This window comes from Lynx rufus, unplaced genomic scaffold (assembly GCF_022079265.1).
Source record: "Lynx rufus isolate CCGP_SWC_20201006 ecotype Redwood Valley unplaced genomic scaffold, mLynRuf1.p SCAF_31, whole genome shotgun sequence".
Lineage (NCBI taxonomy): Eukaryota > Metazoa > Chordata > Mammalia > Carnivora > Felidae > Lynx > Lynx rufus.
In genome coordinates, this window is record NW_025814847.1 from 1,979,213 (window position 1) to 1,988,696 (window position 9,484).

Sequence of the window (9,484 nt, forward strand, 5' to 3'; positions counted from 1 at the left end):
ACACACATACACACACACACACACACAGTTTTTTTTTAAGTTTGTTTGTTTGCTTATTTATTTATTTATTTATATTGAGAGAGAGAGAGAGAGAGACAGGGAGAGAGTGCACATGTTGGGGAGGGGCAGAGAGAGAGAGAGAGAGAATCCCAAGCAGGCTCTTGGTCTCTCTGATGCGGTCTCAATCTCATGGATTGTGAGATCCTGACCTGAGCCGAAACCAAGAGTTGGACACTTAACTGTCTGCACCACACAGGCGACCCTTATATCATTATGTCTTTATGCTTCTCTTATTAACGATCATCAGGAGATTTATTAAAAAGTTTCTAAACAAACTTTGAGGTCCAAGCGATGGTTTTGTAGTTTCAACTCTAGCTAATTTCCTTCCTCGTGGGCTGGCTACTCTGAAATTTTCATTTTTCTTCTTCGAAAGGGGGCTAATGCGACAGGCCCACTGTGACCCTTGCTCTCATTAGGGCTTGTGAGTGCATCTCTGCCATCAGCAAGCCACACAAAGGGCTCTGCCTATGAGCTCTAAGTGACAGGGTGCAGGGTGGGTGTGGGCTCTCCAAGTTGTGACAGGCGACCTGAAATGGGGTCACTTATGTCAGGGGGTTTACAATGGAGCTGGGGGGCCACTGGGGAAGTGGGCTTCATGCACGTCCTCACCGAGTGGAACCACGAACATTTGAACTGGGCCAAACCACAAATATTCCAAGGACTCTGCGCGAACATCTACAACCTGCTACATATCGGATTTGCTTGGTGAGAGCCCTCACGACCAATTATGCTCAGCCAAGATGACTTTCCTGCTGCCGACACCGATCCAAATTCTTTGTAAACAACACACACACACACACACACACAGAGACAGACAGACAGACAGACACACACACACACACACACACACACACACATTTCTCAATTTTCCTTAAAAGTCCCTCCTGTTTTTTTCCCTAGGATGACACAATCTCGGTTGCTACCTGAGTCTGTGCTCTCCAAATCACTATTGTGAGACCCCAAATAAATGCTTTCACTTGTTTTATTTCAGCTCTGCCTCTTTTTTTAATTTTTTTAAACATTTACTTATTTTTGAGACAGAGCATGAATGGGGGAGCGTCAGAGAGAGAGGGGGACACAGAATCTGAAGCAGGCTCCAGGCTCTGAGCTGTCAACACAGAGCCCGACAAGGGGCTCGAACTCACAGACCACGAGATCATGACCTGAGCTGGAGTCGGACGCTCAACCGACTGAGCCGCCCAGACGCCCCAATTTCAGCTCTGTCTCTGTTCTCGGTGGGCGACGTTTATATTTATAGATTGCGTTGAAGTTCACGGAAGAGAAAACTTGTAGAAGGATATCTGTTTGCTCTACATACACTTGAGGATTTTAGGCTGTATAAAGGCTTTCTGGGATTGGGTGAGATACCTTTTCAGGGGCGATGGCAAATAGAAGCAGCATCCAAACACTGGAGTCGGAGAAATATTATTCAATATAAAGTGTGTGCGCGTGCGCGAACGTGGAAAGGGTTTCCAAACTACAGCTCCAGATCCATCTATGCTTCATGGACCCAATGGGATCCCTAGCCTGTTTGTGGAAATAAACTTTGGTTGGAACACAGCCGCTTACATTCATCTGGGTATTGTCTATGGCTACTTGTGTCCTACAAGTGCAGACTGAGTGGCTGTGTCGGAACCCAAAAGGCCTGCAGAGCCTCAAGTATTTACCGTGTGGCTCAATAAAAAGTTTGCCCATGCCTTTTACAGTATTTACATGTTATCCTATAAAGTATAGACTGGGAAACTTTAACAGGTTACATCATAGTTCTAGGGCAAATTATATTCTTAGCACAAATTAATGAAGTGTTTGCTTATCGTTTTTATATTTGTTCGCAATTTGGCATCTCACCACTGGTGGCTCTGGTGCGGAGACGGCATCCTTAGATGTGTTGCGGAACACTTTTATTATTCTTATTATTATCATTATTATTATTATTATTTTAAATATTTTTATTTTTTTAACGTTTACTCATTTTGGAGAGAGACACAGAGCATGAGTGGGGGAGGGGCAGAGAGAGTGAGAGAGAGAGAATCCCAAGCAGGCTCCACGCTGTCAGCACAGAGCCCATCGTGGGGCTCAATCTCACGACCCTGAGATCACGATCTGAGCCGAAATCAAGAGTCAGATGCTTAACAGCTGAGCCACCCAGGCACCCCAAGAATGTGTTTTACATAACTTTGAAGAAAAGGATCCAGGGCTTTGTCACAGGGATCTCTACTCAGTCAGCAGTGACACTCAGAAGTTGTCCTAATAACCTCAAAGGGAAACCTAAAGAGTATATTCATCAAGTTTGTAGGTCACATGAAGTTGGCAGATGACAGAGTCAGGATCTAATAGTGTCCGAAACCACTTGGGAAACAGATGAGTGACACAAGATAGACTGTAATGGAGGTAAGGAAGGGACTTGTGTCTGGGCAGCAAAACAAAACAGAAAGTACAATAACCACAACAAACCCTCCAAACAAATATGGATAGGAAAAAAAAATCTTTGTATCCATTCGTTAAGGCATTATTAGGGTCTTCTCTATGCCAGGCACTGTGTTAGAAAGAGGGATTTAACGTGGAACAGACAAATATGGGATAGACAAACATAATCTCTGCCTTAATGAAGCTTACAGTTCCATTTGGAAATAGATAGTGGATGTAAGTTACTAGAAATGAGATGAATTCATAAATACAGAGTTTTCTGGAAACATATAACAGAAGAATCTGGCCTACTCTGGTTGTAAACGTTGAGTACATTTATGGAGGGTGGATGGGGGGGACAATTATCCGGGAACCCTTTTTAGAAATTCTTATTTATTTTATTTTTGAAAGAGAGAGAGAGAGAGAGAGAAAGAGAGGGAGCAGGAAGGCATAGATAGAGAGGGTGAGAGAGAATCCCAAGCAGGCTCCACACCATCAGTGCACAGCCCAACATGGGGCTTGAATTCACAAACCATGAGATCATGACCTGAACCAAACTCAAGAGTCAGACGCCCAATGTACTGAGTCACCCAGGTGTCCCAGGGAACCCTTTCCTTAATTCATACAATGAACAGTAATTGAATATCTACTTGGTCTCTGTCTTCACTGACTTTGTAATTTAATGGTAAATAGCGAGAAATAAGCATATAAATCAATAATTAAAATGTGTGCTATGGAAAGAATCTCCTAGTTGCAATGACAAAATAAAGGTTGGAAGATAGGGTGTTTACGTAATGTGGTCAGGTAGGACGTCTTTGAGGAAGAGACATTAAGGTGGAGACCAAAGAATGAGGAGGGGCTACCCTGGAGGAGGAGACAGAGGTACACAACAATGGGGTTTTGTTGTAGAATGTTCCAAGCAGAGCGGAGCGTGATTCCAAAACTTAGGGGATGTAGCTGATTTCTCTTTTTATGTGAAATCTGTGTAGCCTTGTTGCTGTTTTCAGTGCCAAGGCAGTGACAAACTCAAGCCCATCTGGGATAGGGTGACCGGTATGCTGAAGGACTTTGAGGTGGGACAGTCGGAGGTCCTTCCACTAGAAGCAAAGATAATCAAGTCAGGACATGAAAGCCGCGCTCTAGCGTTGGTGAAACGAGAGTCATATGGGGTCCAGAAGGTCACTTCAGGACCAATGTGAGTGACAAAGAGATGAGTTTCAGTTCCTGGAAACTCCCATTTCAACAATTCAGATTGGTACTTTTATTTTGTAACAAGTCAACTCCTCAATCGGGAAACTATAAATTAATGCTGGACACAATAGACAGGAAAATGGTATAATGGCAGGGAGGGGAAGAAACTTAAAGTATATGGATCACCTAGTGTGTACTTTTATGCACTGCCTTTTATGTATTTTATCGGAGAAATGGAAGACATTGAAAGGCAGCTATGGTGTTCTCACAGGAGACCACCATCAGACTAAGCCACTCTGTGATCGTGATGATATGAGGAAAAAAAAAAAGGAGGCCACTTAATAATCTTGTAGAAGTATGTATAAAAATGAGATCCCATACAAACTATAAAAAATAATCTCCCTCTCCTAGCTAATATGAATGACTGCTGCTTCTCTATCAGTTACAGCTTTTGCCTGACTTCTAGATAAGATTCATTAAGATGCCCGCTCATAGATTTATGTCCAGTAACTGACGGGGTTCACTCAAGATGAGGCCCTGCTTCCAGGAGCCTGACCCCAGATCACCTAACACGAATCCATGAATCCTTTGGAAATTCCACTGTGTGACCCCCCTCATGGCGGTGAGTCAGTAGAACCCATTCCATTAAACAACAGGTAGGTGGACACATTTTTAGAACGAATGTAGTTTCTTTTTACAGTCCTCTCACGTAACCCTCACCACATACATTTATACACAAGAAAATACAGACTCAAGGACACAAATGACTCCCTAAGGGCAGGCAGGTAAAGAGCGGGGGTCAGGAGTACAAGCCTTGAGACAGTCACCACTTGGGACTTTGGTTATGTCTCTTCAACCGCTACCAACATTCCTGAGCTCAGAAGCGATGAACAACGGTTCTGAGGCCAGAGCGTGGGCGCTTATAGCTGTGTGATCTGGGGCACATCATGAGAGTCTCTGTGCCTTGGTTTCCTCAAACGTGAAACGGAGTAGCCACGGCACCAACCTCACCGGGTAACTGCGACGGTTAGTGCAAGGACCGTGCCAAGCAAGATACGTGTGACCTAGCAGAGGCTCAGTAAATGGGTATTTTATTAGAGCTGCGGTTGAGGTGAACGTGTCTGAGGCTCCAAAACCCATGCTTCCTCTGACCCCCAGAACAGGCAGCTCCAATCAGAGAGGCATCTCAAAGGAAGAGAGATGTAGGGTTGAATCAGGCACACGATCGGGGAAGTGATTGCTCAGAAAGAGGTGGGGAAATGCGGTCTCTTCGGGCCTGTGAGGTGAGACAGGAAATGCAAGGGTGCATTGGTTATGGGAAGGGGGGTGATAGGATGGGGCTGTGTTTTTCAGAGCCAGAGTCCAAGAGTCTGTGTGCAGAAGTCAGTGGTGATGGGAGTGGGGTGGGCATGGAGGAAGCGGTGACAAGATAGGGAGTGTTTGGGGACAGCCTCTTGGAGCCCAGGTGGTGGAAGGCAACATGGCATCTGTCCGAGTGCCTCCCAGGAGGCTGGCTTGAGCCAGATTCTCACCTGCCTCTGGGGCTGGAGGTCTCTCCCTCGCCTGCGCCCCTTGTGGTCTGAAACAGTCAGAGTGGGCTCAGGGGACCCTGACCCATGGGGATAGGACTCTCTGATGAGGAGAAAAGGCTCCTGGATCCAGTCTTGGTCTCCCACGTATGTCTGAGCCAGGAAAGACGGAAGCAGATGTGGGCGATGTTCAGCTGCTGGTAGGTGAGCCGACCGCCACACTAGCTATGCGATTCTGGGACCCAGAACACGGGATTTGAAAACAGCTAATATTTTGAAATCAGAGAGTTGGCTTAGTGGAAAGATGACTGAAATAAGGACTTGGAATGTCCTGTTGTGAGAATCGTAGACTACCACATTGGAAGAGACTTTGAAGGCATCCTGTCCATAGTCCTCCCCATTCGATACTTAAATTCACTCTATAACCGAGAGAGTGGCTAACTGTGCTAACACCTGCTTTGAAAATGTTGAGAGACAGGAAGCTGCCTTGTGTGTGCTGCACGGAGGGCAGAACGTGGGGGCTCCTGTGAAAATTATTCATGACACAGGAATGGTGAATACAAAGATCATGAGGTGTTTTATCATCTCGGAAGCAGACGTATTTGAAAAGACTTCACCCAGAGGTGCTTGGGTGGCTCCGTCAGTTGAGCGTCCAACTCTTGATTGAGGTTCAGGTCATGATCTCAGGGTCTGTGGGTTTAAGCCCTGAGTCGGGCTGTGAGTTGCCAGCATGGAGCCTGCTTGGGATTCTCTGCCCAACCACCACCCCTCTCAAAATAAACATTAAAAAAAAAGAAAAAGACGGGGCGCCTGGGTGGCGCAGTCGGTTAAGCGTCCGACTTCAGCCAGGTCATGATCTCGCGGTCCGTGAGTTCGAGCCCCGCGTCGGGCTCTGGGCTGATGGCTCAGAGCCTGGAGCCTGTTTCCGATTCTGTGTCTCCCTCTCTCTCTGCCCCTCCCCCGTTCATGCTCTGTCTCTCTCTGTCCCAAAAATAAATAAATGTTGAAGAAAAAAAAAAAGAAAAAGAAGGACAAAACTTCACCTAGAGAGGGGCGTATGCAGTGTCTCTAACTGGGGGGGTTAAAGACACTTGCTGACATAAGAATTTTAGATCCAGAAGGTGGGTGCTTCTGGAATTATTCCATGTTTGCAAGACCTTACCGATCTACACAAACAGTTGGTTTCAGAAAAGCTAATTGGCAGAAGGATAAAACATCATCAATAACAATTACACACAAAAGATGATAAAGAATACTTGTTGAATTTAACTTCTCTGGGTGGACAAGGGTAATGGGTTCTTCAACAGGGTTACAGGAAGTGATGCAAGAAAAAATTATGATGCTAACTTCCTGTAGAAAAAAAAATTAATGTTTATTTATTTTTGAGAGAGAGAGAGAGGGAGAGAGAGAAAGGGAAAGAGCACGAGCAGGGGAGGGTCAGAGAGAGAGGGAGACAAGAATCCAAAGCAGGCTCCAGGCTCTGAGCTGTCGGCACAGAGCCTGATGCGGGGCTCGAACCCACGAACCGCGAGATCGTGACCTGAGCTGAAGTCTGCCCCCTACCGACTGAGCCACCCACGTGCCCCATTAAGTTCCTTTAGATATATGGAGCCCATGATGCCATGGGGACAACAAGAAGGATGTGTTCAGGGGCAATTAAAAAATGTAAGTTAAATTCAGGCTACAAAAACGTTCAAGCACATTAGAAAAACATTAACGAGTTCATAGGTTTGTGCTTTGTTATTCTGGGCATTGGTGCGGATACACAGCAGTTAATTAAGTACTACCTTTACTCTCAAGGATCTTGCCAATTCATGGGGAAGAGCACACTCATTATAAAGGTACTACAGCGTGTTTAGCGGGCACTGTAAACATTACGAGGACATAGAAGAAGGAACAAGGGAGTCAGGAAAGGCTTCACTGAGGAGTTGACACTTGACCTAATATTGAAGGATGAGAAACAGTGGCCAGGTGGAGGAAAAAAAGAGAGAGGGGCAAACAAAAAGCGCACGGTTAGGAGGGGCACAGATGTCAGAAATGCAATGAAGCGAAGATTTATGTGTTAACATTATTTGTCTCCTATAATTAGAGAGGTGAATGCGCGTTCTCTGCAGATCCAAGAGGTCCAAGAGAAGTGCCTTAAACACCGATTGCTTTGAACCAATTGAGCATTTTAAAATCTCAAACTCAGAAGTTTATTTGCACCGCGGGGCACTTGGGTTTAGGAGTAACATTTGAGTTTGAGTGAGTGGTATGGGCTGAAGGCAAAGCGTATGGGCTGCGTTAATTGTTATATTAACTAGTTTGATTTAAAAAATGGTTTCATTGAATACCTTGAATGTGAAAACCATTGTCCCAAGTATTAGGACTACAAAAAGAAGACACAGCAGCTTGTCAATATGGAAGCTAGAGTTTGGACCGCCTTCTCCAGAGGCACTGTGACCTCTACCGGGCATGACATGGCTGACACTGGCCACCATTTTTATGCATTTGTAGTCACATTGCGATGTTTTGTGTCGGTGGTTTCTTTTCTCTCTCTCCCTCCCCCTCTCCCTCTCCCTCTGTCTCTCTCCCTCCCTGTCTCTCTGTATCTACTGCACACTGTGCTTGAAAACAATTAGAATGCACCACACTTTTTTGGCATGAAATTTCACCAAGCCAGCTCTGTATCCCCAACCTCTAGTCATGCAATCAGTTTTGTGAAAATGCAGGATGTATGTTTCCTGCCACCTGATCGGTTCTTTTGGAGTCCGCAGTCTCACCAGATTTGTGAACCACCCCACTCCTCTTTCCGCCAGAAACACCCACAAGGCAAATTCACACCTTCACCTCTGAGGTTGAGGTTAGAAGAGTTAAACATCAGTGATGCTTTAAAAACTGCATCTGATGATGCCAGCCATCTGGCTGGCATTCTTCCTAAGGGGGTAAAGTCCCAGGTCACTGGGGAACCTCCCCCGTTGCCTCACCATAGAGGAGAGCACGCATTTCCCTAAGTCTGGCTCTCTCCCGCTCAGCATTTGCCCATGTACTTCTTGTCTGAACTGTCTATTTTCTTCATTTCTCTAACTAACTGCTACTGTGCCTGGAAAGTTCTGGAGCTTCCTCCTCTGAGAAGCCTCTCAGTCACCCTGGTCTGAGAAACGAGGGGTTCTGTGTCTCCCTCTCTCACTGCCCCTCCCCTCTCACTCTCAAAAAGAAATACACATTAAAAAAAATTTAATGAAAAAAAGAGTAATAAAAGGCGGCCTTTAAATAAATTTAAAAACACAATAAAGAGAAATGAAGTGTTGAGTTGGGCTTGGCGGTCACCTCCACTCAGTTTCTTCTCCTTCCCTTCCCCACCCCAGCCTCCCATGGAACGGAGAAACCATTCGAGCCTGGCCGAGTTTGTGTTCCTTGGTTTCCCCAAAGTGGGACATGTCAGGGGCTGGCTTTTTGCCCTGTTGCTGTTGGCATATCTGTTCACTTTCTGCGGCAACTTGCTCACCTTCTTGGCCATACGACTGAACGCAGCCCTGCACACACCCATGTACCACTTTGTCAGTATACTCTCCTTATTGGAACTGTGGTATACAGCCACCACCATCCCCAACATGCTAGCCAATCTTCTCCGTGAGAAGAAGACCATTTCTTTTGCCGGATGCCTCCTTCAGACCTACTTCTTCCACTCTCTAGGGGCCTCTGAATGCTACCTTCTTACAGCCATGGCCTATGACCGATACCTGGCCATCTGCCGGCCCCTCCACTACCCTGCAGTTATGACCCCGACACTCTGTGGCAAGTTGGCTGCTGGTTGTTGGACTTGTGGCTTCCTGTGTCCCATTTCTGAAGTCATCCTGGTCTCCCAGCTCCCCTTTTGTGGCTATAATGAAATTCAACACATCTTCTGTGACTTTCCACCTCTGCTGAGCCTGGCCTGCAAGGACACATCCACGAATGTCCTTGTGGACTTTGCTATCAATGCCTTTATCATTCTCATCACCTTCCTCTTTATTATGGTTTCTTATGGAAGAATCATCAGTGCTGTACTGAAGATAAAAACAGCAGAAGGAAGAAAGAAGGCCTTCTCTACCTGTGCCTCACATCTCACTGTGGTTCTCATCTTTTTTGGGAGTATCATTTTCATGTATGTGCGCCTGAAGAAGAGCTATTCCCTGACCCTTGACCGCACACTTGCTGTAGTCTACTCTGTACTAACACCACTCGTCAACCCAATTATCTACAGTCTTCGTAACAAGGAACTCATTAAGGCCATCAAGAGGACCATCTGCCGGAAGTCAGGAAGGGCTCACCATTGA

At 45.9% G+C, this 9,484-nt stretch overlaps 1 protein-coding gene across 1 annotated transcript; it reads left to right on the forward strand.

Annotated features, from left to right (window-relative positions):
* Nucleotides 1-8,441: 8,441 nt before the first annotated feature.
* LOC124521899 (olfactory receptor 6N2) lies at nt 8,442-9,484 on the forward strand. Its single transcript, XM_047093069.1, has one exon. It carries the CDS (start codon nt 8,540-8,542, stop codon nt 9,482-9,484), a length of 945 nt encoding a protein of 314 aa, XP_046949025.1. The 5' UTR covers nt 8,442-8,539.